At 52.8% G+C, this 26919-nt stretch overlaps 4 protein-coding genes across 9 annotated transcripts; 3 read left to right on the top strand and 1 right to left on the bottom strand.

The window, feature by feature from the left end:
* Positions 1 to 28: 28 nt before the first annotated feature.
* Positions 29 to 7747, top strand: med16 (mediator complex subunit 16). Of its 4 annotated transcripts, XM_052074213.1 has the most exons (16): positions 35 to 441; positions 1341 to 1499; positions 1599 to 1706; positions 2167 to 2336; positions 2416 to 2697; positions 2766 to 2915; positions 4208 to 4313; positions 4386 to 4541; positions 4616 to 4839; positions 5032 to 5238; positions 5319 to 5529; positions 5596 to 5729; positions 5794 to 5986; positions 7011 to 7209; positions 7304 to 7387; positions 7459 to 7747. In XM_052074213.1, exons 2-16 carry the CDS (start codon positions 1352 to 1354, stop codon positions 7583 to 7585), a joined length of 2499 nt encoding a protein of 832 aa, XP_051930173.1. In that variant the 5' UTR covers positions 35 to 441; positions 1341 to 1351; the 3' UTR covers positions 7586 to 7747. The 4 variants fall into 4 exon arrangements, 2 of the variants coding, with proteins under 2 accessions (XP_051930172.1, XP_051930173.1); XM_052074212.1 differs by having other exon boundaries at positions 34 to 441; positions 4208 to 4541; XR_007963747.1 differs by lacking the exons at positions 7304 to 7387; positions 7459 to 7747 and adding an exon at positions 6062 to 6192 and having other exon boundaries at positions 29 to 441; positions 4208 to 4541; positions 7011 to 7167.
* A 203-nt stretch (positions 7748 to 7950) lies between these two features.
* wdr18 (WD repeat domain 18) lies at positions 7951 to 11418 on the bottom strand. 2 transcript variants are annotated; one of them, XM_052074222.1, is made up of 10 exons: positions 11157 to 11418; positions 10792 to 10902; positions 10569 to 10702; positions 10311 to 10452; positions 10096 to 10239; positions 9491 to 9555; positions 9276 to 9400; positions 8380 to 8537; positions 8210 to 8278; positions 7951 to 8139 (listed from the first exon to the last, which is right to left on the bottom strand). In XM_052074222.1, the coding sequence occupies exons 1-10, from the start codon at positions 11364 to 11366 to the stop codon at positions 8011 to 8013; spliced, it is 1287 nt and encodes a 428-aa protein (XP_051930182.1). In that variant the 5' UTR covers positions 11367 to 11418; the 3' UTR covers positions 7951 to 8010. The 2 variants fall into 2 exon arrangements, with proteins under 2 accessions (XP_051930182.1, XP_051930181.1); XM_052074221.1 differs by having other exon boundaries at positions 9491 to 9558; positions 11157 to 11416.
* Positions 11419 to 11677: 259 nt separating this feature from the next.
* On the top strand, positions 11678 to 18610 carry LOC127606150 (ELAV-like protein 1). 2 transcript variants are annotated; one of them, XM_052074224.1, is made up of 8 exons: positions 11678 to 11969; positions 13665 to 13749; positions 13878 to 13940; positions 14012 to 14180; positions 15685 to 15788; positions 16156 to 16309; positions 16384 to 16609; positions 18056 to 18610. In XM_052074224.1, the coding sequence occupies exons 2-8, from the start codon at positions 13714 to 13716 to the stop codon at positions 18369 to 18371; spliced, it is 1068 nt and encodes a 355-aa protein (XP_051930184.1). In that variant the 5' UTR covers positions 11678 to 11969; positions 13665 to 13713; the 3' UTR covers positions 18372 to 18610. The 2 variants fall into 2 exon arrangements, with proteins under 2 accessions (XP_051930184.1, XP_051930183.1); XM_052074223.1 differs by lacking the exons at positions 11678 to 11969; positions 13665 to 13749; positions 13878 to 13940; positions 14012 to 14180 and having other exon boundaries at positions 14187 to 15788.
* Positions 18611 to 19282: 672 nt separating this feature from the next.
* Positions 19283 to 22096, top strand: stx6 (syntaxin 6). Its single transcript, XM_052074225.1, has 8 exons — positions 19283 to 19466; positions 20395 to 20564; positions 20664 to 20758; positions 20826 to 20888; positions 20961 to 21065; positions 21139 to 21245; positions 21343 to 21437; positions 21559 to 22096. Exons 1-8 carry the CDS (start codon positions 19432 to 19434, stop codon positions 21633 to 21635), a joined length of 747 nt encoding a protein of 248 aa, XP_051930185.1. The 5' UTR covers positions 19283 to 19431; the 3' UTR covers positions 21636 to 22096.
* Positions 22097 to 26919: the final 4823 nt, after the last annotated feature.

Raw genomic sequence — 26919 nt, 5'->3', positions numbered from 1 at the left:
CACACAAACACACACCTTAGACACACATTCTCTCTCTCTCTCTAATCTGTTTTTGTCATTCCACAATATCCGTCTTTACTCTAATCTATATATTAGAATGATGTGATTTAAATTCCTATGTATATTACATGTAGATTTTCCTGGGTTCATATCAATATCAGAATACGCTGGTGCGCCGTAATATGTCAATCAATTGCAATTTCATTCAGGCAGATCAAAGGCCGCCAATGTGGCCTTTGGGGTCCTGAGCACTTTGTTCGCGCCGTGAGCTACAAGTCCGTGGCTACAATGCTAAAATGGATTTGTTTCGTGTTGTCTTTGGCGATGCAACAAATTGTGGTCATCGAGTTGAATAATATTCGTTTGTTCATCGGGTAATTGTCCAAAGTGAGGGACGTGTTTAGGTTCTCGTTATCGACGCCGCTGAAATCTGAAACAGAAGTAAGTTGACAGAATGAATGAGCTTGTCTTCGGCGTCTACTACTTTTTGATGCTTTGCCTCACGCATTTTCTCTTTTTCATAATTTCGCCCAACAGACGCCTTATTTCATATACCGCGCCTCGTTAATCAGAACATTGATTGTATATTTTATTTGGTCAAGACCTTTTGTAGTCTATAACTTCTGGACCACATCTCTTTGTGTTCCCACGAAGGAAGACTTGCAGGGGTGCGGTATGATCAGAAGAAGACATGAAGGACAGAGAACGTAGTTGTTCATTTATCTTTGCCAGCAATTTTTAGTGACAGAGACAACGAGTAAACGAACTTGTTTTAGATGGCAGAAAGTACATCATTGGCGCGTATCCACTTTTTGTGAGATTCTTTGGTGGTGCTCCGTGAGATCTTTCAAATTGAAAAGGCGTGCCTTGGCTTAATAAGGGTTGAGAATTGGCGTATTCGTCAAAGAAATAATAGGTTGATGACTGGACGCTTCAAATAAGGCAGACATGTCCAGCTCCGGGCCTGGAGGGCCACTTTCCTGACCGTTTTCCAGCTCTCCCTCCTGCAACACACCTGATTCAGGTGATCAGCTCTGAAGCAGCATTGGAACGTTCCTGATGATTTGAATCAGGTGCGTTGCTCCTGGCAGAGCTGGAAAACAGGCAGGACAGCGGCCCGCGAGGACCGACTTTGGACACCCCTGAAAGTGCTACTGAGAGCCCAGCTCAGGTGACGCGCGGATGTGATTTGTTGATTTGCGCGCGGCGACGTACGTAGGAGTGCAAATGGAATTGGAGCGCCCATCTTGGCCTTTTCATGCATTTGCGAGTGTGTGGCAGGCGTTAAATTTGCCGGAAACATCTTTGACGTCTTGCTTGTCGCTGCTGTCGGAGGGGAGAGGCTCCGAGCATGGAGTTGGCGTACGTGTGCGACTGGGAGAGGCGCCCCAAAAGCACCCACTGCCCCTCCGTCCCCCTGGTCTGCTCCTGGTCCTGCAGAAACCTGGTGGCCTTCACCACCGACCTGAAGAACGACGACAACGGCGGCGGCGAGCCAGGTGTGCAGGTTCTTCCTCGAAAGCCGCCGGTGCCTTGGTCCGTCTGTCTTTGGGCCTTTGCCGGTACTGTTATTCTTCTGATGGTTTGATGTGTTGCAGATGTCAGTCACATGATCCACATCATGGACACGGAGCATCCCTGGGACGTGTACTCTATCAGCTCAGGCCACGCCGAGGTCATTTCTTGTCTGGAGTGGGACCAGTCAGGTCTGGTGACAAACGACAACGAGTCATTTGCAACAACGCGTTTCCTGTCCAAAAGCCGAGTGCGGTCGGATGATTGGTCATTTTGACTCGGGGAGGGGGGGTACATAACTGTAAATAATTCCCCAAAACGACCACTGTAAATCCCTTGGTAACTTTTCAATCGGGGGAATTTGCAGTGCCACAAGGTTTCCTAACACTGACAGTCACCGCTTGGAAGGCCTGCTTCATCCTGACTTAGTACATCAACCCAGCAAGAATTTCCCCAAATCGACTGATGGGCTCCAGGGAAAGGGAGTGTTGTGTTGTTGTAGTTTTTTTTTTTTTTTTTTTTTTTAAACAAAGAAAATTGGGTCCAAAAGCACCTTCCAATTTGGGTGAAAGTAGCAGCGGGGCCGTCGATTGGCGAGAACATCCAAAAGGCGGCCGCGCCCGTTTGAACAGCTCTCGGTTGGCTTCCCAGGCTCCAGGTTGCTGTCGGCGGACGGCGATGGCCACATCAAGTGCTGGTCCATGTCGGAACACCTGGTCAACAATTGGCAGAGTGTTCTGAGCAGTTCTGTGGAGGGAGATCCCATCGTGGCACTGAGTTGGTTGCACAACGGCGTCAAACTGGCTCTGCACGTGGAGATGGTATCCGCCTCACCCCGCCGGCGCCGTTGACGCCGCCGCCGCCGCCGCCGTGAATGAAGCGCGGCCTGTTTGTTTGCAGTCGGGCTCGACAAACTTTGGCGAGAAGTTCTCCCGGGTCAAGTTCTCGCCATCTTTGACGCTGTTCGGCGGCAAGCCGATGGAGGGCTGGCTGGCGGTGACGGTGAGCGGTCTGGTCACCGTGTCGCTGCTCAAAGCCGGCGGCGCTCTGCTGACGGCCAGCGAGTGTCTGTGCCGCCTGCGAGGGCGCGTGGCGCTGGCCGACATCGCCTTCACGGGAGGCGGCAACATCGTGGTCGCCGCCACCGACGGCAGCAGCTCTTCGCCCGTCCAGTTTTACAAGGTGCGGCGCCGAGGTCGCCCGCGGCCGCCCGCGCCTACGGCGGCTGACGTGCGCGCGTGCGTGCGCAGGTGGTGGTGAGCGTGGTGAGCGAGAAGTGCCGTATCGACACCGAGCTGCTCCCCTCCTTGTTCCTGCGCTGCACGACGGACCCGCTGAGGCGGGACAAGTACCCCGCCGTAACGCACCTCAAGTTCCTGACCAGAGAGAACTCCGAGCAGGTACCCGAGCGTGCCGACTCCACGGGCGTCTTTCGCTTCCGCAACGTGCCCGTCCGGCCCGCGGCAATTATGCAATGCGATAGAAAAGGGCGGGGCCGGCTAGGCGCCGACGAGCCCGCGAATACGTCGTCTCGGATTCATCGGCAGCTATGTTGAGAATCGATTTGCGGCGTTGAACCGTCGTTTCATTTTCGATGGTCCGAATCTGCGGTTTCGGTATCGAGACACTCTGCCATTTCGCTCGTCCTTCATGGAAGCGGACGGATCCTCTTTGCGTGTCATCCACATCTGCAACCCCGCGAGGCAGCCGTTTGAGGGAATATCGTGCAAGTGCACGTCACGTAGGCACGGAAGCACGATCGGAAATTGACTAGAGGCTTTTGATTTTTGCCGAGGACAGCCCTGTCTCTCGCGGCGTTTTACATCATTGTGCTTCATGTGCTTTTGTTTCATCACCGAGGGACAACGCTAATCATTGAATGAACAATTGCTGATTTGATTGACTTTGGAATCCACTTGAATGGCAAATCCCATTGTCGGCTCGGATTCATCAAAGGAACAATTGTTCGAGTAAGATTTGGTCAAACTATTCGCCGGCGCCAGCCTTCCAGTTAATCCATCGGTTAGATGTCGAGGAGCACAGACGAGCGGACGGGACCGGCGTTCAGCGCGGCACCGCGGCCGTGAAACCTCGATGGACGGTTTCGCCGCGGACGTCGGCTCCATTTGACAAGGGTTTGCGTCGGGGAGTCTCGCCGCCCAAGTTTGAACTTTGCCAGCCGCCCAAGTTTGAACTTTGCCAGCCGCCCAAGAAAATGTTCGATTCCGAAAAGGCAGAGGGACCGTGAGCCGGTCGGTCTCCCCCTGTCCGGCACGAGAGCCACGTGCGGAAGACTTGAAACTGGAACGGCCGCGGGATGGCCCCTCGGACTCGGCAAATGAAACGGTCCCGCGGGCAGGATTCCCGTCAGCCGTGTGAGACCGCCGCAAAAAGCAACGGCCTGCTGGCGGAGAGAGGCGCGCAGGCAGCCATCGCGGCGTTGGAGTGGCGGCTCCGAGCTTTGGCCGCAAAGCCATCCCTACCCGCCGGCTACCGTACAGACGCCGAAAAGAGCAACCTTGCACTCCCCCCCCCCACACCCGAAACTCGACCGGGTCGGCTTTGGCGCCATTTTCTCAAGTGGCAAACGGTCAAGGTTGAGCCCGGAGCCCTTCCATCTTTCTCCCTCAAGGTTTGGTGGCGCGCGCACGCGTCAGCAGTTGACCCGCCGTGTCGGTTGTGTGCGCTTCAGGTTCTGCTGTGTGCGTCCAACCAGAGCGGGAGCATCGTGGAGTGTTGGTCGCTGAGGAAGGAGGGGCTCCCCGTCAACAACATCTTCCAGCACCGATCGCCAGTCGGTGAGTCCCAAACACACGTGTGGGACCTTCGGTCCGGGCCTCGTGGTGGCCTTTTGACTTTTGACCTTCCAGTGGGCGAAAAGCAACCCACCATCTTGAAGTGGAGGATCCTGACCACCACCGGTGACCTGGAAAGAGTGTCGGCCATCGCCCTTCCCAAACTGCCCATTTCCATCTCCAACACTGACCTGAAGGTGGCGTCGGACACCAAGTTCTGCCCCGGACTGGGTAAGGTGGGCCTCCGGCGGCTGTCGGGAGTTGCGTCGCCACCGCGGCTGAGCGCCGCTGCCGTGCGCCTTCAGGTCTGGCTCTGGCCTTCCACGACGGCACCATCCAGATCCTCCACCGCCTGTCGCTCCACACCATGGGCGTCTTCTACGGCTCGGCCGCCGCCGGGGCGGGCCAGCGGCCGGGAGAGGAGTCGGCGGTCAAGCGCCAACGAACGGGGGCGCCCGGCCTCCATTTCAAGGCCTTGCAGTTTTCCTGGACCTCGCTGGCCTTGGCCGGAGTTGACAACCACGGGAAGGTAACCGCGCACGTCTCTGCGGAATCCGAACGCGATATTTTGCGGGGGCAGGGCGGGGGGGGAGTTACAGACATTTGCGGAGAGGCGCCAGTCGGATGCTTTTGTTTCTGTGGGGCGAAAGCGCGACTCAAGCGCTTTCGCGGCTTCGGTCGGTTGCCGCCGCTAAGCTGGTCACACGCGCTCTGTCCTCAGCTGCACATGCTGCGAGTGTCGCCCTCTATGGGTCAAGTGCTGGAGATGAACACCACGCTGCGCCACCTGCTGTTCTTGCTGGAGTACTGCATGGTGACGGGCTACGACTGGTGGGACGTCCTCCTGCACGTGCAGCCCAGCATGGTCCACAACCTGGTGGACAAACTCCACGAGGAGTACATGAGGCAAAACCAGGCCCTGCAGCAGGTGGGGTGGCGTCGCCACGCGCTCTTGATTTGCGCGCTCGCGCCGGCCCCGCGTGAACCGTACCGCGCTTGGCGCCGCAGGTCCTGGCCACGCGCATCGTGGCGGTCAAGGCGTCGCTGTGCAAACTGTCGACGGCCACGGCGGCGCGGGCCTGCGACTTCCACGCCAAACTGCTGCTCATCGCCATCAGCTCCACCCTCAAGTCTCTCCTTCGGCCCCACGCGCTCCACACCCTGGACAAAAGTCCCGGAGACCGCCTGAGCGACTTCTGCGCCAAGAACGTGGACTCGGGTGAGGCGGCGCTCGCGCGCGCAGCCGCGCGCCGGTGAGCAAGGTTGGCTGACGCTGTGTCGGCAGACATCGACAAGGTGATGATCAACCTGAAGACGGAGGAGTTTGTGTTGGACGGGGCCCCGCTGCAGTCGCTTCAGCAGCTCATCCAGTGGGTGGGCGACTTTGTCCTCTATCTGCTGGCCAATCTGCCCAACCAGGTGAGCGGCGCGGGCCCCGAGCCCAGCCCTCAGCCGACGCGCTGACTCGCCGCGTCTTGTCCAGGGTTCGGTGGTGCGGCCCGGTTTCGGCTTCATGCGGGACGGCACCTCTCTGGGAATGCTGCGGGAGATGCTGGTGATGATCCGGATCTGGGGTCTGCTGAAGCCCGGCTGCCTTCCCACCTTTACGGCCACGTCGGACAGCCAGGACAGTTTGCAGCTGCTCTTCCGCCTGCTCACCAAGCTGTGGCTGACTTGTAAGAACCCATCGCCGCCTTCTGTCCGTCCGTCCGTCCCTCCCTCTTCTCTGCGGCCTCCTCGCACCGCAGCAGCAGAGGGCCCGAAAGCAAAGCGCATCTGTCCCGCTGGTGACATGCAACTTGTGACGAGAGGCGCGTGATCAGTCATCCTTGATCAAATTCATTGACGACGGATTTGTCATTTCGCGCAGCCGTTCTCACCGGTAGGAAAGGACGCGGCTCGCTCTTCAGAACCGTTGCCGCATCCGATAGACCGGGCGTGCCCAACAACTGAGACGACAACCTTGATTTGTCCCACACTGGGGAAATTTGCAGTCGACAGCAGCAAAATTTTCGAGGGCGGGGGGTGAAGTGTTTCATTGCACACGGCGTTTCTTTTATATTGAACTGTACACAGTGCGATTATAAGTGCAATATAAAATAAAGCATTAGCAATATACTTGTAGAATACAGTATGATAAATTAGCAATAGCATAGAAAACACAGTGTAAGGTGGCAGTGCTATTTCCACCGCTTGCAGGTTTTCACGCATGTTTTTTAGCAGCGCGGGTGGAACAGTCTCTGGCTGGAGGGGGTGGCATGGCCTGTCCGTCATAGCTTTGAGCTTAGCTAGCATCCTCCTGTCGCCCACCGGGGAACAGAACTGGCCCTCCCGACCAGTCGCTCCAGTCTCTTTCTGTCCCGGGCATCCCGAGATGCCGCCTGACCAGCAGACGCTGCCACCACCGAGCTATAGAAAGGCTTCGGGAGAAGAGCGCGTACTATCCATATCTGCAAACGCAAAGCTCGCACCGGAGGAATGAAGAGCATCTTTTCATCTTCGCCTCATAACCGCGGGCATAACGTCGTCGGTCCTTTGTGGTTTGAGGCAGTTTTTGGCGTCTTCAAAACAAGTCACAAAATCCATCTTTGTGTTTGATTCGCCTACGTGCACGTTTATTTTCCGGGGCACCGAAGAAGGAAGGAATTGGCAATTCGTCCCAAGACGTCTTAACGCGTCGCTTGCACTTGCACGCGGCAGGCCGGGACGACGCCCCCCCCCAGGACCCCGACGAGAGCCTGATTGACGAGTGCTGCCTGCTCCCCAGTCAGCTGCTGGTGCCTTGCATGGATTGGCTCCCCGTCAACGACGGCGTCATCGTCAAGCTGCAGGGCAAGCAGCCCATTCGCTTGCAGTTTGGCAAAACGGCGGCGCTCGCCTCGTCGGACGGCCTCGCCAGGTAAGCGCGTGCCAAAACCGGGACCGGCAAAAGAAAAGTCACGGCGGCGCGTCTTTTGAACGGGCTTTTTTGTGTGTGTGCGCACCCGCGTCAGGAGCGTCGGCTGCCAGAGGACAGACAACCTCCGATGCGTCCACATGGGCGTTTGTCCCACGGAGGAGAGCAAGGCCTGCACCAGGTGAGTGCACGGGAAGCGAGACGGAGCCCCCGAGAGGGCGGACCCGCCTCACGGCCGGCGGCTCCTTGCAGGTGCGGCTGCGTGACGATGCTTCGCTCGCCCAACAACAGCAACGCGATGAAGCAGTGGGAGCAGCGCTGGATCAAAAACTGCCTGTGTGGAGGTTTGTGGCGCCGCATCCCGCCCACGCTCGCCTGAAAGGCCGCCTGCTCGCGACCCCTTTTGCGAAAAGACTGCTTCTCTTTGGACTCTCGAGAAGGAATCGTTGGCTCACCCTCTCAGGAGGAGAACCGCATCGGGAGTCAGGCCAAACGTCCGCGGTTGAAAACAATCCGAATAAAAGGAGCTCACCGCTGCTGAGATTTGTGGGCAAAGTGTGGCATCTCCATACATCCCGTCACAGTGTTGTTAATGAAACGATCGAGACAAATCACGCACACGAGCCGTGCCTCCACGTCGACGAAACGTCGTTTGAAGAGGAGCGGCGGGCGAGCTCTGGCCCGGGACGCCTCGTTCCGAACGGTCGGGGCAAAGCTCGGCCTCAAAAGAGCCGGAGACCAACGTGAGCAGGAGCACTTTTATTGGTTCGAATCGAAACTCGATGCAAGCGGGATGCCGAAGCCTCACGTGGCTTTGGTCAGCAGCTGACTGGAGAAGTCGTACAAATCTTTGTTGACCTTCTTCAGCGTTTGAACCTCCTCCTCCAGCTCGGCCACACGCGCTTTGCTGTTCTCGCCGTCTCCCAGAAGCCACTTGGGAGAAAGAGCCACAGCGGGTGAAAAGGGCGGCCTCTGGCGCCGGACCGCGGCCACACCCGCTCACCTTGTCGCTCACGCTGTTCATCAAAGCGTCGAGTCTGTCGGCTTTCTGCAGGTAGGCCGGCTCCTCCTCCTGCCGGGAGCAAAAGACAAGATCGGAAACCAGGATTTGGCTCCCGGCGACGGAAACGCGAGAAGGGTTAGGAAGGCGTCGCCACGCGGCCGCCAACCCACCTGAGCGTAGAGTCCGAGGCGGACGCAGGCTTCGCCCGATTGGCCGCCGTCGCTTTCCAGCTGGTGGCGGCTAAATCGCGGCAGGGGGACGGAGGGTCGCGAGTCGGGTAGGAACATGTTGGCGGGAGCCACCACGATGCTTGCGTTTGTCACCGGGCCTGAAGGCAAAGCGGAAACGGCAAGAGAGTCCAGACAAAGTCCATCAGCCACCCGCGGCGACGACTCATCAAATTGATCGGCCGCTATTTTCGTTCGTCATCCGGTGGCCTCGCCGAGCTTCAAACTAGCCAAATCATCCCAACGTCAGCCGAAACGGCAGTAAAGCTTTGCCGACTTTGCTCGTATTCCGTCAGAAGATAAGATTTGCAAGCGCGCTCTGAGACTTTGGAACACAACGTTTGCAACGTCTTCAAACTCATTGTCATTCCTTGCCTATCGGCTGGGCATGAGACCCGATTTTTAGTTGGACTGTTTTTGTCCCGTCCACACTGCCCTTGTTCTGAATGTTCTTTTGTTCTTGTATACAGCGGCGGTTGTATTGAAGCACTTGATGAATCCAGTTGAGTTGAGCTAAACCTATTTGATGGGGGAACCATCACGTCCACTCAAAAGTCAACACGTGAGTTCAGCCCTCTTTTTTGGGTGGGTCACTCTTTCTTCCCGTCGCCCGCATCGCCCAGCTCGCTGGCAGCAGCCGATCGGCGATGAGCTTTGCTCCCGACCGCTCGTCGCACCGTCGCCTAACTGTTAGCGCCTGCGAGACCTCGATGTACCGGGATCGTCCGTCGCGTTGGCGGTGACGGTACGACGACATCCACTCGTTCGCTATCAAACTCAAAAGTGAAAGGAGCCTGCGACTGATTGATGGGCATCCCGGGAACGGAAGGGGAGGACACCTTTGTGAGCGAAGCAACGGACGCATTGTTTGCTTTGGACATCCCACAGTCGCACCGACTCATCGTGCGATCCCGACACCAGGAGCGTCCCATCCATGGACACGGACAGGCAGGTGACCATTTTCCTGTTTTTGGGGGGGGGGGGGGGGGGGGGCAGCGTGTCAGCGCAAGAACTGAATTCCATCCCACAAAGGCGTGAGGTAATATTTGCCCACCTGTGTCCTTTGAATGTTCGCTTCCCCTCGCCTTCGCACTGGAACGATTTATCCGCCGACGCGCCCTGCTGCAAACCGACATGCACGTCACTGCTGCTCCACATCCTCAAATAACAGCTGCTTGACTCACTCACACCAAAACGCCTCTCATGCCAACTGCCCTACAGTAGCGCCTTGAGATACCGAATTGTTTTTTTTTTTTTGGGGGGGGGGGTATTGCTTATTTTTGGCAATTTCCTAACTTTCCAAAAATCCACACTTGTGAGCTGACATTTTTCTAAATTCTCAACCAGACAGTAACTTTCCTAAAGACTTGCCGAAACCTCCGGTGTCTGCGACGTGCCATGAAAAAGTCGCGGAATTTCCGACTCCGGCGAAGATTCAAAGCTTTGAGACCATCGCTAAACTACTTCGGTTCGATACACTTGCATAGGGGGGCCGTTTTACTCCAAAACTTTGTTGCAGAAGGAAGCGTTTCTGCCTATTGAAATGCTGAGTCAGCGCATCTTTTAGATCGCATTACTCGTGGCTCTTTGTCCCAACAGAAATGCAATGCCCTGCGCCGCAATTTGCATTCACTCCATCAAATACTGGCCTTGACTGACCTGGGTGCACAGAGAAACCTGGAAGATGTTCCCGTCGCTGCCGCCACAGAACAGGAAGTGTTCGCATGGGTCAAGGGTCACGGACATGATTTCTACATCAAAGAGCACCGAGAGGAGGAGTTCGCCTGAAGACACCTCCCACAGCTACGCACACGGACACGCTAAGCTTGAAGGTTCTGCAGGAGATTGACGAGAAATGATGGCATCGGTCTGACCTTGACTGTTTGGTCCAAGGACGCAGTGGCGACTCGGGCCTGAGCTCCCATCATGCCACAGTGGAGGTCTGTGATTGGCAGAGAGTGATGAGACAGGATGTGACGAGGCTCGGGGGCATAGCTTAAGTCCACCTGGATCACACTGCGACACACACACACACACACACGGGGGTTTGAGTGAAAGGTGGAGAGAGACTCTGGCTTGGACTTAGCCGGCGTGCTGGCCAAGTCCAAATGGACGCTAGACAGTGCTGCTACCTGCTGAGACTCCACACCAGAACCACACTGTCTTTCCCTCCAGAAACAAAATGGCTGCCATCATCCGTGAACTTGACACAGGTAACGTCCTGGTAGTGACGAGTGACCACATACAACAGCTTGCCTGTGGACACCTGGCCAACCGGCGAGCGGCGGCAAGCTCGTCAATATTACGTACGGACGGCCGGACCTGCAGACGACGCCGGCGGCGGCGGCAGCTCACCTCCCACAAATAAATAGCTTCGCCCACGCCGGCCGCCAAGAAAACACCGTCCGCTGAGGCGCTGATGCACGTGACGGCACCCGGACAAACGATCTTCTGCTGAAGCTGCTCCTGCAGGCCGCCACCGCACAAACACAACACACTTCACTTGAGGTGGATGGCCAGTCGTTATTGAAACGGCAGAGAAGCACACCCCCACCCCTCAAAAAAAGTACAAAGAATACGGATGGAAATACACCCGCACAGTATGCCCGCATTTTGCACGTGGTCGACTGGCGGGACTGCGGGCGGGTGCCCAAACGAAGCAAAGGGAAGCTAAGCTGACGCGAGGGATGCTGAGAGTTGGCTCGCCTCTCGGTCGCTACCTTCCTGTGGATCTCCCAAACGTTGATGAAGTTCTTGGCCAGCTGCGCGGACAGCAGGTACTGGCCGTTGACGAGACACAGCGTGCGGGCCGAACTGTTGCCGCCGCGGTAGGAGAGCAGGCTGGAGCCGCTATGCACGTCGAACACGGATACGTTCCAAAGCTGAGAGCTCGCGTCGCTGCTCATGACCACCTCTAACGGGGCCGACATTTTTGGGCTTCTTCTTTGAGCTGTGGCGTCACTTCCGTCACCGGAGAAAAGGACCGTGACCAAGACGCAGTTTTTTTTCAAATGGAAACTTTATAAACACGGTTGCACATCTCCTCACAGACAAAGTAAAGAAATGAGAGTGAGAACAACGTTACATTTTCTAAACGAGATAATATCACGATGTAATGTACATTTCACGCTTTAACTCTACGTAATTGTGCACGTATTCATAACTTGTTCGTTTTGTTTACAGCGGTTTGTAAATGTATTTGTTCAATGAAGATTAAAAAGAACAGCAAAAAATACAAATAAAAATGAAGTATGGGTGTTAGGCGAGGGAAGAAGAAGAGGACGACGACGGCGAAGAAGAAGGCGAAGAAGAAGACGACGAAGAAGAAGAAGAAAGCGGGGGAGGGTGGGAAGAAAAAAAACCTGCGGCGTTGCGCACAATTTTTTTCCGGAGTGCCTTTTCCCGCTGGTGTGATTTTGAAGGCGCCTGTTAGCGTTAGCCTGCGTTCGGGCCCAAGTCGAATTGCCTCTGAAACCTTGTGAATCTTTGAACGAGGCAGACGTTATTACGTTGTCATCCTTCCGTCGTTTCAGGTAAGAATTTGTCGGTGCTTCTTCCCGCCATCATTTTCTTTGTCTGCTCCGATGCTAACGTTAGCTGCTAGCTCGTGGCCGTCATCGCACGAATGCGAACCAAGTCTCTCGAGGTCAACGTTAGCATAATTTGCCCAGTCGGGGTTTCATTCGGGCTGCGAGTGTCGGTGTATTCGCATTGGAAGTGGAACACCCGTACGTACTCGCTTGGCGGAAGCCTCCGTTTGGTCGAGGTGGCGTTGAAAATCACCAACTAGCGACGCGTGGATGAAACACAACGGTCACTTCTTGTCACGATCACACAAACTATTCGAGCCTTTCTCACTCGGAGTTACCACGATGTTGCGACTAAAGTGGCTTGTTGTTGTAGAAGGAAGGGGATCAAACCCGCCCTGGTTATTTTTGCCGTGGCCCGTAACTCGCTACGGAGCTTAGTGAGTCAACCCGCTCATGGCGGCGTTGTTTCGAGTCGTCCTCCCGAATCTACTCGTCTGTCGCGACACGGCTTCAAATGCCGCTCTGTGCATTTTGGGGATGTTGAGGTCAATTCGAGTTGCCACATGTCGGTCAGGGCGTTAAAATTTGAGTTTCGTGTGTCTTTCGCCTTAAAGGAGGGAATGCTTAACAGCTCCACGGACAGGCCCGAGGAGTTGACAAATGAACAGAAACGTGTTTTTTTGTTGCGGTGCCGTTCGATTATCCAACGGAAAACCTCGGTAACGAATTTGGGGTTCATCATTGGAACTCGTTTTTCTACTTTGATCGATGTTCCTATTCAAGAATTGTGAGAGTCCAAAATAAGGGTAAATTTAATTAATACAAATAATCGTATCAACAGCTGTGCAGTCCAGGTTTATTCTGCATAATAATTGGATCAGAATATGTTGTTGAACACGTTTCTTGTACTCTGATGACATGAAGCATACCACAAAATGTGAGAGTATTTTTTCCCAATCTCACACTGCAAAGATTAACTTACTGGTTGGTAATCATGAATAGATCAATGACTTGGCCATGGCAAACATACTTGAGTCGTGGCTTTACACCGTGGGCCACAAGTAAATCTGACGAGGTTAATATCATGATGTGTGTGTACTATTTAGGTCAATAAACAATCTCAATGGCTTACTGACCTCATTTATTAATACAAAAGCATGTCATTGGAATTGAATGATGTGATAAATCTTTAAAAAAAATCTCACCGTATTATTACATCGAAACTTTTAGCATTGATGCGGTTTGCCGTCCTCTTTGCAACCCCAAGACGATGCACTGTGTCATCTACTCTCAATTTGAGTAAAGAATCTAGCACAGGTCATGGTCGGGCCCGTCAGTTAACATTAGTCTTACTCCACCTTGTGACAAATATTTTATTCATAAAGCTCCCATCCCTACAACTCGTACATGATAGAATAACAAAGACTGTTTGAGAATATTGGTCATGGCGATTAGCCTTGAGATCTAATGAGCAATTCGAAGGACTCGCCTCGGAATTGCGCCTCCCGTCATATTTGTCTTTGGTGTTTTGTGCCTTCCTGACACGCCGTCTTGGTAATCCGCCCTTCTTCGGATGTTTCGAAAGAAAAATCTCCCCCCCATTGTCAAACGCAAAGTGGCGCAAAGACAACAAGTCGCCGACGCGGGACTCTGCATCTGCGGCGGGCCGTCGCTCAGCCCTGACACACTTTGTTACAGGGACGGGCGGGCTGACAGACATCCACCCATCAGTCGGTCAGTCAATCACATGGCGCTGAGACGAGGACACGTGAGGTACTTGAAGGTAAGAGAAGCCCCCCCACCCCGTACCCCCGACGCGCACGCGGCGGCGCTCCGTGGCGGACGCGCAAAGTTGAACGCCATGCCTTTTGTGTCGGCAGGTGACCGTTTAACCCAAAGGCTGTGTTTCAGGTGTGCGAGGTGCAGGCGTCCCAGAAGGACGTCCGAGACGCTCAAGGAGCCGCCGCGGCCAAGGTGACCTTGCGCAAGCGCCGGGCGCCAAAGCGCGTCCGATTGTTGACCGTGTGGCGGCCCTTCGCCCGCAGGAGATGTACGATAACGGCTACGGCGAGCACGCCATGGAGGACGACAACGCCAGAACCAACCTGATCATCAACTACCTGCCGCAAAGCATGAACCAGGACGAGCTGCGCAACCTGTTCAGCAACGTGGGCGAGGTGGAGTCGGCCAAGCTGATCCGGGACAAAGTCGCCGGTACGTGGCCATCGCGTCGCCGCCCCCTCGCACTAGTAGACGCAAGCGGCGGATGACCACCGCGGCGACCGCTTATCGTCGCGTATTACGCGGGGCTCCTCGTTCGACGACGCCTCGTTTCAAAAGAACGGGTCGCTCGCCGCTTAAAGCTGCCCGAGACCCGGCGTGCGGATTCGCCGTCAAATTTTCAAACGTGGGTTTCTCTCGGCAAACCCGATTTAAATTTTTTTTTCTTGATCCTTCCGATGAAATCAAAAAAAGACATTCCTAACATATCTATCACTTTATTATTCAAAAACTGAACGTCGCATTGCAGAAAACGCACACATCCTGATGGCGTCACAACGGTGGTCCGTTGTGTGTCTGAAAATATGAATTTCCCCCAATAAAAGCAGCTGTGAGCAAAAGCGAATTAAACACAAAGCTAATGGCGTCTCCAATTGGAATGAAAGCATCCGCCCATTTCCAACACCGCGTTTCCTTTTGCCAGCTGACTCGGGGCGTAAAGCGGACGACACCCCGAACGGGTCGCCGGTCAGTCACGGGGCACGTATCGAGACAGACCGGCAACACGCACGCTGTTGCTGTTGCTGAGTGGGAGCCCCGCCCATCATCAGCGACTTGGAATGAAAGCAAATTAACACATGAAAGGAAAGAGATTTTATTTGGCTAACAAAATGGTGCGCACCCCAAAAATTTCAGCTTAGGTCCCACTCTGTTCCGAGTTATTTAAAATAAAAAAGGAGGGGGCGTGGTCTGCAGGCCTGACGTGACCTTGAAGTGGCGTAGCTAACGTCACGACGGCTTATTTGAAGAGTTGCTCTTGGGACGCGCGCGTCCCCCGTTCAGTCGGCAAAAGGAGGGCGGCGGCGGCGATGAGATGGGGGGGCGTGGCCTCCCTTCGGCCGCTGAAGGAAAGGCGCGATGCCGCGCTCGGTCTCCGTCGCACGTGCGCATACGCTCGGCGGCGCTTTTCCGGCGCCGTTGGGAGGCTCGTGAAACGAGGACACCCCCGCAATTGGGCAGGAGTGATGAGTCGCGCGCGCCACAACCAGCGAATGCCGCCTTTGCAGTGAGGAAATCGTTCTCATCATTTTTTCAAATGTTTTTTTTTTTAATTTTATTTGGGAATTTACAACTGTGCCACTCTTGATGTTGTCTTTTTTTTCCCCCTCCGGCCCCCCCAGACCGGTTCCCTTTCAAATACTGTTTGGGTGGCCCTTTTGTATGTTTTTCTCCCAACGAGCGAGCGCTGTCTTTGTTTTTGGGGGAAGCGCTGTTGTACTGTGTTCAAACGTCACATTTGATGCTGTCGGCGAGTTGTGCTCGAGCTTTTTCCAAAGCGTTTGTCGCCGCGATCGGCTTAATGTGTTTGATTTGATCTTTTGCCTTTTTGTAATGAATATCAGAGCGGGTGAAAGGTCATTTCTCGCCTGTGCACTTTTGTTGACCTCTTGTCATTTTGTTGTTGTTTTTGTTTTGTTGTTTTGCTTTGTGTTTCTAGGCAACAGTTTAGGTTACGGCTTTGTTAACTTTGTTAACGCTAGTGATGCCGAGAGGGCAATCAGTTCCCTCAACGGCCTGAGGCTTCAGTCTAAAACCATCAAGGTAAAGTCCCACTTTCGCTTGCTGCTCTGTAGGGGGCGCTCTTTCTCAAGCATCCACAAGGTACCTTCCCAGTGTTGTTGTTTTCAATTTTTCTTATTTTTACAAACAACTTGTCATTTCTACTGGGCCTGACGTTTGTTTTTCTTAACGATTGTTTCATTTGAACAAGTTTGAATGTCTTTGATTTATATATTTATTTTGGAGCCAACTTTGCTGTTTGAAGCTTTTCTTTTGATGTACTGTGACAGTGCCCAAATGCTGTAAACTGATTTTTTTTTTTTTTTTTTGCTCTTCAACTCGTCAACGTTTTCTCTTGACCCAGCCGACTTAATCCAACGCGTTCAAGTTTTTCGTCCTTTTGCCGCAGGTGTCGTACGCGCGCCCCAGTTCGGACACCATCAAAGATGCCAACCTGTACATTAGCGGCCTGCCGCGCACCATCAGCCAGCAGGACCTGGAAGACATGTTTGCTCGTTACGGACACATCATCAATTCTCGCGTGCTGGTGGATCAGGCGTCAGGTACGTACGCACGCGCGCTCGCGCATACCCGCCACGGGCCGTCCGGCTCACGCGTGCGCTCGGCCGTCGTGCAGGTTTGTCGAGGGGCGTGGCCTTCATCCGATTCGACAAGAGGGCCGAGGCCGAGGATGCCATCAAGCAGCTCAACGGCCACACTCCTCCCGGCAGCGCCGAGCCCATCACGGTCAAGTTTGCCGCCAATCCAAACCAGGCCAGGAATTCGCAGCTCATGTCTCAAATGTACCACGGCCAATCGCGGCGCTTCGCCGGGCCCGTGCACCACCAGGCGCAGAGGTTCAGGTACGCGCCGCAGACACACACACCCTCTACACGCGTGCCCGGGAAAGAAGGGGGGAAAAAAACCCCGGAGTGTTGACGGAAGTGGCTCAACGCTGACAAATGAAGGAGGCGAAAAACGGGCTGACGACCAATCTGTGAAAAAAGAGCCCTTGCTGTGGAATTGTCAGCGAACTTCTGAAAGAGGCCCGAGCAAAAATGTTGGGACCCCTGCAAAATAATGGGAGCTAGCTGTGCCCGTGGCGTGCAGTAGTACACTGAATGCGCCGCTCGGAAAGCCACCGACACCCGCGTCCGTCTCGGGAGATTCCAAAGGAAAGTCTGGCCGAAAATCTCCGAGGCGCAGCGCTGCCACGGCCCGATGACGGCGAGGGAAGCCGAATGCCAACGGAGCCGCGTGAAAGGGACCCCGGGCGGGGGGCTCGGATGCGCCCCGGAATCGAGACGAGCCAGGAGGACGCAGCTGTCGAAGGCAGAAGCGCAAGACGTTTGCCACCGCGCTCAGACGACACCAATGCAGCAAACCAGCCACAAAGCGCAATGCCATAAGACAAGAAAACCTGGATTTGTCTCACAACGGGGAACGTTGCAATTTACAGCAGCAAAACCAAGAAAGGAGAAAAACACCAAATATTTGGCGGCCGTGCCAGTTGCGTTGGGGGAGTCCAGGTTTTCAAGTGCGTCCGTCCGATAGCCCCGCAGCAGTCGGCAGGAAGCGGCGGCGGTACCTGTCCTTCTGGCGGCGCCGGCGCATCGCTCTCCGGCTGAAGGGAGCCGCCCTGTGCTCTCAAGGCGGCCCGGAGGGATCCGTCCGTTGCCCAGACGGTCCGCTCTCTCCCGGTCCCCGGCCGGAGATGCCGCCTGCCAGTCGGGCGGTGCCATTGGGAAGGGCCGAAGGAGTGGGCCCTGGCGTCTCGGAGTGCCCCTTCCGTGTTGGTGGACCACTGTGGTTTCTTGTTGAGACGAGCACCCGGGTCACCCTCTCGATATAGCCCGGAAGTTCCTCGGTGCGGCTGAAAGTTTCCCGCAGAAATCCACAACCAACTGCCGCGTTTTCCTGGGCTTGATCCGGAGGGGCTTCCGGAGGCGCCGGTCGGCCCGGTCCTCCGTCAGTCCCCTGTACTCCCGACCGTCGCCGTCCGTCATCGAGATCGCAGAGTCGTCGCAGAACGTCTGCGGTGTATGTAGGCCATGTGCATTGAACTGACTTTTTTAGTGATGTACTTATTTCTTTTTTGCTGTTGGTGTTTGGCTCATGAAATAAGGGAGCAAAGTCGTCGATGGTGCAATGATCACGTAAGGCGGAAGACGCAGCAACTCTGAACCATCCGGCGTTTGTTTGCTAACTCTGCAGCAAGATTGTTTGTTTTTAAATAGGCTGGGGAAAAAAAGTTGATTTTGGAGGTGCGAGAATCACGTCTGCAACCCGACACCCGCTTTGCCCTCCAGGTTCTCTCCGATGAGCGTGGAGCACATGGCCGGAGGGGGCGGGGCTTCGGGAGGCCCGGCGGGTTGGTGCATCTTCATCTACAACCTGGGCCAGGAGGCGGACGAGGCCATGTTGTGGCAGCTCTTCGGACCGTTCGGCGCCGTCAGCAACGTCAAGGTCATCCGCGACTTCAATAGCAACAAGTGCAAAGGCTTCGGCTTTGTCACCATGAACAACTACGAGGAGGCGGCCATGGCCATCCACAACCTCAACGGCTACAGGCTGGGGGACAAAGTCCTCCAGGTGTCCTTCAAGACCAGCAAAGGACACAAGTAGTAGACCGCAGGTCCCGGCTTGTTGCTTTTTTTTCTCTTTCTTTCTTTTTTTTAAGTTTGGCTTTCCTCGTCCACCTGTGTAGCGGACGCTCCTTTTTGCTGTCCCGATCTCAACTCGTTGCTTTGGTTTAACTTGTAATGAGGGCGACGCCTTCTCATGCACCGACTCCATTTCTTCCCACAATGTTGCTCGTTTGTCGTCCGATCACCTCGACTCAATAAAAAGCCATCCCAAAAGTCCGTCGTGCTGCTCACTCGACGCGAGTGAAACAGAATTGTCCAGACAAATGGCTTTGCGTTGCAATTTCCACTTTGAATGGCACACGTGAGGAAAAAAACAAAACAAGATCTCTGCAAATGTGGAAAAACGTGAAAATGGCGGACTGATTTGTGTGAATATTTTGACACAAATGTCTCCCCGGACTTGGCGAGACGCAACATACCAATTTAGACGCTGCTTCCAACTCAGGTCATCAAGTGGTACAAAGGCGGGCTGCTCTGAAAACCTCGCCCGCAATACTTGGAACAAATCTCGCGTGCGGGTGGATCACTCGTGGCACGTAACGGGCGCTTGAATTTTAATATTGTGGCTCGTTCCAAAAAACGGAGCGGATCGTACATCGATGCTCGTTGCGTTCGACAAGGGATGCGATGTGCATTCAAAGACCGCTCACCCGGTAGGAGGACGTTCCAAAAAACTCCATCGATACATGAAAGTGTCACGGCTCGTGACTCCTAACTACACGATGCGGGCGTTCTATCTGCAAAGCTGCCAGGCAACGAGACTTTTCCTTGCTTGGATTTCACACGTCGACTAAGCAAGTGGAGCGATGGGATGTTTCCGGTGCGCCAGCGTGGGTTTCGTGTACTGCACCTGCACTTCTCTCCGCTAGGTGGCGGCGGACTCGTTTTCATCCCCAGTGACGTCACCGAGCTCTTTCCCCCGCGGAAGCCGCCGCTGGTCCCCGCTTCACGTCAACAAACGTCGTTTCAAACCGAAAGAAAGAAGGCCTTCTTTGGTGGACGTTCTTTACGCGATGGAGTGAAGCGGAGGCGGCAACATGTCCATGGAAGATCCTTTCTTCGTCGTCAAAGGGTCAGAAAAGCTCACGAGAAGCTGTTAGCTTGCTAGCACTTGCACGTCTTTCTGGGCCCTGGACGAAGCGACCGATACCGCGCATCATCTCGGCCATCGACTTGTTCGAGCACATTTTCCATTTCTGAACAGACGAGCTTCAAGAAGTCATTGACCTCTTATGCCTAATAACCGACTAATTCTCGCGATAAGGAATAGTCGAAGCGATAATTGTTCCCGTGGTCGTCATCGTCGACGAGTTCCATCAAACAATTCGTTGGCTGGAAGGATTCATTGAAAAAGGGATGGGAGGAAAAAATCGCGTCAAGATTATTCACGCAAGTCGATCCAAGAAGTTCACGTGTGTTTCAGAATCACAAATGCATCCGCGATTTTCAAACGAGTAGCTTTTGTTGTTGTGTGTGAAGGTGTCCTCTCTCTCTCTCTCTCTCTCTCTCTCTCTCTCTCTCTCTCACACACGTCTCCGATATTCAGCCGTGTTGAAAGGCCATCGCCCCCCCCCCGTCCGCGAGGAGGCAAGGTTGCTGTCTCCAACGAACGGGAACGAGCTACCTGGCGTATCGTGTTTAAAAATGGGAAAGGAGCCATTATCTGGTCTTCAAACACAAGTCGGGGAACAAAATCCCCAAAGTCCCTAGCAACGAATTCAAAGAAACAATTGGTCTGGTATTGATCATAAATGGTGAACACTTCACCTGGATTACAGTCCACAGAAAAGGCTTTTGACGCAAGCGTCCCGCATCCAACTTTTGCGGACGAACGCATGGCGAGGAAATGGCAAGTCGTGTCGTCGACGCGCGCCGCTATCGTGAGAGCGAGCCGGACGCTTTGCACCGGATTGCGTTCAAGCTCGCTGCAGAGCGCAATCCGAGCGCTCGAACGATCGGCGACGGCCGGCCACCCCCAACGCCGCTTGTGTGCCCCCCAGCGAGGTGCAGAAGGCCGTGAGCGGCGCTCAGAGCCTCCATCGCCGATGGAGCCAGTTGCTGCTGGAAGGGGCCGCCGCCCCCAAGGAGGAGCTGGACTGGACCACCAACGAGCTGAGAAACAGTCTGCGCTCCATCGAGTGGGACCTGGAAGACCTCGACGAGACCATCAATATCCTTTCCGGCGGGGCTCCCACCAGCCGCCATACCCATCAGCTATTCCGGAGCTGGGCAAACCGCGGCCCGTTGGTCTCTTTAACAACGGGTCAACGCATCGTGGAGTCCAATCCCAAGAAGTTCAACCTGGACGCCGCCGAGCTGGCCAAGAGGAAAGCCTTCATCTGCAGCACCAGACGCACCGTCGAGGTACGCGCCCCCTTGGCGTGCGCGTCGTCGTGCCAGACTTGCATTGACATGTTTGCTCTCTTTGAAGGAAATGAAGGAGCGCATGTCGGGCGGTGCGGCCGTGGCCTTCGTGGACACAAGCGACCAACAGGTCCTCCGCCGGCGTCCGTCCGCGGTCTCGGCGCCAGTGCGCTGACGCCGGAAGGCTGTGACGTGTGCGCAGGCGCTGCTGGGCGACGGCGCCGTCCGCGATAAGTCCCGCCTACCGGAGCGCCGGCTGCGCGACGCCAACTCGGACTTCATCGGGGAGCAGCAGCTTCAGCAACAGGTGGGCCGAGACGCACGGCGGGGTGGGGGGGGGGCTCGCTTTGCTCACGATGCCGCCCGCGTCCTCCCGTCAGCTGATGGCGGAGCGGCAGGACGAGCAGCTGGAGCTGGTGTCGGGAACCATCGGCGTCCTGAAGAACATGTCGGAGAGGATCGGCCTGGAGTTGGACGAGCAGGCCGAGTAAGATTGCCCCCCACCCCCACCCCCCCTCGCTGAGTTTGAGAAGCGCCGCCTACTGGTTTGTCTCTTTTGCTTTTGCTTGCGTCCCGGCCGGCAGCATGCTGGACGACTTTGGCCAGGAGCTGGACACCACCCACTCCAGACTGGACAACGTCATGAAGAAACTGGCCAAAGTGTCCCACATGACCAGCGGTGGGTGCTCGCGCTCGCGCTCGTTCGCTTGCCGCTTGGCGCTTTGGATGACTCAAAGAAAAGCGTCTTGCCTTCTTTGTCTCTCCGTCTGTGTCCCCACCCGCGGACGACGACGGCGCAGACCGCCGCCAGTGGTGCGCCATCGGGGTGCTGCTCGCCATCCTCTCGGTCGTCGCGCTCCTCCTCTTCATCCTCTGACGCGGCCACTCGCCTTCGTCCTCCGCCCCCGCCACGGAGGTCCGGGGTCGTCTTCTGTCCGGCCGAGCGGCACTCGCCGAGGCTTCGCGGTTCAAAGGGCAATCTGACTTTTACCTGCGCCGAATAACGCGACGTGCTTGCGTATTTGTTGCGGTGTTTATTTATTTTTCACTGTGAAAGACGGAATTCGTTGTTGTTGTTTTTTTAAGATTTGATTTTTGGACCGTTCACATTTTCATCCCGTCGATGCCACGCGCTGCCCTCAACTCGGTCGAATAACGATGAGATTGGAATTGTTGTTTTCTGAACGATTGGAGTTCAAAGGATTTCCTCGTGACATTCAACAGTCCAAACGATGAACGCGGCGCGCTCTAAAGTATCAATAATAAGACTCATACAAAGTACCCTGAACTTTCATTCATGATGAACTTGGCAGCTGTTAATAAACTGACACAAAAAGAAAGTCATCGCCTATCAGCGAGTCAACTTATTTGCAAGAATACAATCCGTCTTTTCTCCCGGACCCGCTCGTCAAACGTATCGATGCCACTTTTGTCTGTGTTGTCCAGTCGCTCCTTTGATTCTCTTCAATGCAATCATCCCGACCGGGCCAATTGTTGGCCCGCTTTGAAAAGTGACGATGTGCGTTTGGATCGGGCGAAGACCGCGAGTCCCACCCGACAACGCCATAGGTGTCAAAGTGGGGGTCCCGGAGGGCCGCCGCCCCGCACCTTTTCCAAGTCTTCCTGTTGCAACGCACCCGATTCAAATGATCAGATCATCGGCGAGCTCTGCGCGAGCCTGACATTGAACATGTTCAAAGGTTAAAAAGGGAGGGGAGAATAAGATGGCAAACCGAAGGACCAAAAGAAGCGTTTTAAAACGGGACACGTCAGCGACAAGGGTTAACACGCTGCAAAAGTGCGCCCCGTGCCTCGTTCGTTTCCGGGGCAGTTCTGGCTGTCGCTCATTATTAATCAATCTGAGCTGATTAGGAAAAGAGAGAAAAAACGACTGAATAAATGATGTATCCAAAACAAATAAGTAAGTGTCACAAAACATGCATTTAAACTTGAGTCTCAGTGCTGCAAAGCATTGTGGGAGCTTTTCCAAAACAGTCATAGCCCTCGAATCCGGCCTTCTAGCACATTCGCGGTACCACTTTGAAACACATTTATGAAAGCGAACTGAAATCAATCTGAGCTGATGGTGAAAAGAGAGAAAAACGACTGAATCAATAATGTATCCAAAACAAATAAGAAAATAAGTGTCACAAAACGTGCATTTAAACTCGAGTCTTTGTGCCGCAAAGTATGCTGGCAGCTATTCCGTCGCCATTACATTCAATATAAAAAGGCTTCCGCTCTTGCTCCTTTTTTGCTGTATTAATGACATTCTGGAAAAAAATTAAATGACATTCTGACAATTTTTCCAATCTTCACGATGTATTTTAAGAAATTTTTGAGTTGTATGCATTTCTATATTTGAATGGTCTGCGTGGATTACAATACAAGGTCGCGGAATGCTGGGCCCGAAACTAGACCTCCCCAAAGAAAGAAAGAAAGAAAGAAAGAAAAAGCTTTGTATATCTTCTGCGGGTGCAGTTTTGCTGTGGTTTCATTACCTCGCATAGAAACGAATGAACTTTCCACAGATGTATAAATTGTCTTAATTAAATGCTACAATAACTTGCTTTTAAGCTACCATAAACGCATTTCACTCTCCATTTGAAACTCGGACGTACACATATCATACTCTAGACGTGTTTACGCGAAAATAAGATTTGCGCTAAAATCCATTTCTTGTTCCCAAGAGAATGGAGAGTGGCGAGTTGTATTTGCAGAAGTTTGGAAGGACAGCACACAGCCGGTATGATTTGTCTTGATTAGCCAGCCGCAGGGGAAGGGAATCAAGTTGATTGACTCCAGTCGGACTTAAGTGAACAACTTTGGGGGCATTTTAAATTTGTTACCACAGCTCCCGGAACCAAAGTGCTGTGGCTAATCTGCGAAAACATTGTGACTAGATTGGACAGGATTTGCTTGGTTTTTATTTTTTAATACGGATTGATTTGGGTCATGCTCGTTCCTTGAATCTTAAGACTTCTTTATGACCAGCAAATAGGTGACCTTTATGACACGTTTTCTTTCAAGTTGGAGTGACTCAAATTGGGTTGCTGTCTGAGGCGCTTTCGTGTCACTATTACTGTGTTCGATTCTGACACTTGAGGAGTGAAAATGCTTGGCATGGAAACTTGCTCACACTGTGGATTTCGCTGCATTTCACCATCTCGAGCAGCTTTCAACTTTGAGCTCATTGGTAAGTTCAACCAAACCAACACAAACACCATCGATGCTTGTGTGTTGCAGCTGAAACTTGATAGTGGGTGAATTGATCCAAACATTGTGATTACAATGAAGGCATTGCCGATGATCAATATAAGGAATGTTAATAAAATTAATTGGATGCTAATTGAACAAAATACAGCTCGGCTTTGATTGATAAACACGTTGGTGTTAACTGCGAAAGGGATGCTTGTATTATACATTCGCGAGTTAAAAAACAAGATCTATGATTAATATGTATTTTTAACTAAAAACTGCCCTAATCCTTGCCTGTTTTTTTAAAATTGGATGTAATCCAAAAGCTCAAGAGAAGTAGCAATTTTGTGACCGGACCGCATTAACTCATTTAATGTCCTGTCATATCACGAGCTGTTGAATGATTTAGGTGATAATTCCAATTTCGTCCACGTATCAACTCGTGTTGAATGATCTACCTCAAAGCCACACTCTGCGAAGGCTTGTGTGCGTCTCCCTCCGGTGGACACACAGCGCCATCGCACCCCTCCAAACAGTTTGAATCGTCGAAGGTCCGCTTTGTGCCCCTTTCCCAGCAGCTAAACAAATTGCGGCGTGGAAAGAATTATGTCCCCTTGTATGACGAACTGTTGGATGATTTCGCTTTTTGTTTCTTCGTTCTGGCATCGATCACCTCGTTTATTGAATTGTCTTCATTAAAAATATCTCCAAAGGCCTGAATGCGTTTCCCTCCGGTGGACACGCCACGCCATCGCACCCCTCCAATCCAAATTTCCAGTACAATCACGGTCCCACGTTAAAAACTAAACTTATGAAAGAAAACTGAAATCAATCTGAGTTGATTATGAAAAAAGATAAAAAACGACTGAATAAATGTATCCAAAACAAATAAGAAAATAGTTATCACAAAACATGCATTTAAAAACGATTCTTGGTGGGAGCTATTGCTAAAAAAACCCCAACTGAAATCTATCTTGGCTGATTATGAAAAGGAAAAATCGACGGAATAAATAGTTTATCCAAAAAAGAAAATAATTGTCACAAACGGCAGTCAAATGCCATTCTAAGTGCCGCAAAACATTGTGAGAGCTTTTCCGAACAAATCTTAACACTCCAATCTGACCTACTATGTACACTCACGGTGCCACTTTTAAACACATTTATGTAAGCAAACTGAAATCTATCTTAACTGATTATGAAAAGGAAAAATCGACTGAATAAATATTGTATCCAAAACAAATAAGAAAATAATTGTCACAAAGAAAATGGTTGTCACAAAACGCATTTCAACGCGATTCTTAGTGCCGCAAAGCATTGTGGGAGCATTTCCAAAAGAATCATAGCCCTCTAATCCGAACTTCCAGCACACTCACGGTACCACTTTTAAACACATTTATGAAAGCAAACAAATCAATCTGCGCTGATGATGAAAGGAGAGAAAAAAATGACTGAATGAATTGTGTCCAAAACAGGAAAATAAGTGTCACAAAACATGTATTTAAGATTTTAGTGCCACAAAGCATTGTGGGAGCTTTTACTAAATATAAAAAAAACAACGAAATCTATCTTAGTTGATTTATAAAAAGGAAAAATCGACTGAATAAATAATGTATCCAAAACAAATAAGAAAATAATTGTCACAAAGAAAACAGCTGTCACAAACCGCATTTAAATGCGATTCTTAGTACCGCAAAGCATTGTAAGAGCAGTGATGAATATATCATAGCCCTCCAATCTGACCTTTGACTACACTCACGGTACCACTTTGAAACACATTTATGAAAGCAAACTGAAATCAATCTGAGCTGATGATGAAAATAAAGGACAACCGACAGAATAAATGATGTATCCAAAACAAATAAGAAAATAAGTGTCACAAAACGTGCATTTAAACTCGATTCTTAGTGCCGCAAAGCATGCTGGGAGCTATTCCGTCGCCATTACATCAATATAAAATGGCTTCCGTCTTTTTCCTTTTACTGATTTAATGATATTCTGGAGAAAAAAATTAAATTACATTCTGACACTTTTTCCAATCTTCACGATGTATTTTAAGAAGTTTTTGAGTTGTACGCATTTCTATATTTGAATGGTCTGCATGGATTACAACATAAGGTCGCGGAAGGCTGGGCCGGAAACTATACCGTCCCAGCATTCATTGCGGCACTCGGGAAGTATGCAAAATTGGTTTAAATGTATGTTTTAGGTACGTTATTTCTTTAGTTATTAAATTTATTGCGTCATTTTTAGTCATTGTCTTTATTGTGTCATTTTCAATCATATTTTATTCAGTTTGTGATGACCGAATGTGATAATTTCGAGTTTGATGTGACACCTTGACTGTAAAGGATGGCGTGATTAAATAAACTCCAATGCACTCGACCCCGCATTCAGGGTAATCTAAAGGGTTACATTCCTGACAGGGCGCCTTTTTGAAGGCGGTACTTCTTGACATTGCTGGTCATGATACCTTTGCCTCTTTCTGCTGGCGACAGACATCTACACAGTCTTCTTCACGGGACCTATTCTGGACCACGTTCTTCACGGAACAAGGTAGGACAGCATCTTTGTGCATCTTTGTGCGGTCGAGCTCGAGGGTCGGTCGAGCTCGGCTCTCTCGGGCAAGCTCGGGCAAGCTCGGCTACCGAGCTCGGCTCTCTCGGGCAAGCTCGGCTCCCGAGCTCGGCTCTCTCGGGCAAGCTCGGCTCCCGAGCTCGGCTCTCTCGGGCAAGCTCGGCTCGGGAGCCTCGGCTCTGCTCGGGGCAGGCTCGGCTCGGCTCTGCTCGGGGCAGGCTCGGCTCTGCTCGGGGCAGGCTCGGCTCCCCGAGCTCGGGGCAGGCTCGGCTCCCCGAGCTCGGGGCAGGCTCGGCTCCCCGAGCTCGGGGCAGGCTCGGCTCCCCGAGCTCGGGGCAGGCTCGGCTCCCCGAGCTCGGCTCGGCTCGGCTCCCCGAGCTCGGCTCGGC

Source organism: Hippocampus zosterae, chromosome 8, assembly GCF_025434085.1.
Source record: "Hippocampus zosterae strain Florida chromosome 8, ASM2543408v3, whole genome shotgun sequence".
In the NCBI taxonomy this organism is placed as follows: domain Eukaryota; kingdom Metazoa; phylum Chordata; class Actinopteri; order Syngnathiformes; family Syngnathidae; genus Hippocampus; species Hippocampus zosterae.
The sequence above is the reverse complement of the archived record's forward strand: the minus strand, read 5'-3'. Positions and strand labels throughout refer to the sequence as shown.

Bases quoted from the DNA above. Each gene is read 5' to 3' on its own strand.
- med16 (XM_052074212.1), top strand. From the start codon at position 1,352: ATGGAGTTGGCGTACGTGTGCGACTGGGAGAGGCGCCCCAAAAGCACC. The intron at 4,840-5,031 runs GTAACCGCGCAC...CTCTGTCCTCAG, and splicing joins GAGTTGACAACCACGGGAAG to CTGCACATGCTGCGAGTGTC. The intron at 7,210-7,303 runs GTAAGCGCGTGC...CACCCGCGTCAG, and splicing joins TCGTCGGACGGCCTCGCCAG to GAGCGTCGGCTGCCAGAGGA.
- wdr18 (XM_052074221.1), bottom strand. From the start codon at position 11,366: ATGTCGGCCCCGTTAGAGGTGGTCATGAGCAGCGACGCGAGCTCTCAG. The intron at 10,703-10,791 runs GTGAGCTGCCGC...CCGGTTGGCCAG, and splicing joins AAGCTATTTATTTGTGGGAG to GTGTCCACAGGCAAGCTGTT. The intron at 8,538-9,275 runs GTGTCCTCCCCT...CTTTGCCTTCAG, and splicing joins CCGTTGCTTCGCTCACAAAG to GCCCGGTGACAAACGCAAGC.
- LOC127606150 (XM_052074223.1), top strand. From the start codon at position 15,333: ATGTTGTCTTTTTTTTCCCCCTCCGGCCCCCCCAGACCGGTTCCCTTT. The intron at 16,310-16,383 runs GTACGTACGCAC...GCCGTCGTGCAG, and splicing joins GCTGGTGGATCAGGCGTCAG to GTTTGTCGAGGGGCGTGGCC. The intron at 16,610-18,055 runs GTACGCGCCGCA...TTTGCCCTCCAG, and splicing joins CACCAGGCGCAGAGGTTCAG to GTTCTCTCCGATGAGCGTGG.
- stx6 (XM_052074225.1), top strand. From the start codon at position 19,432: ATGTCCATGGAAGATCCTTTCTTCGTCGTCAAAGG. The intron at 20,565-20,663 runs ATATCCTTTCCG...CAACGGGTCAAC, and splicing joins AGACCTCGACGAGACCATCA to GCATCGTGGAGTCCAATCCC. The intron at 21,066-21,138 runs GTGGGCCGAGAC...TCCTCCCGTCAG, and splicing joins AGCAGCAGCTTCAGCAACAG to CTGATGGCGGAGCGGCAGGA.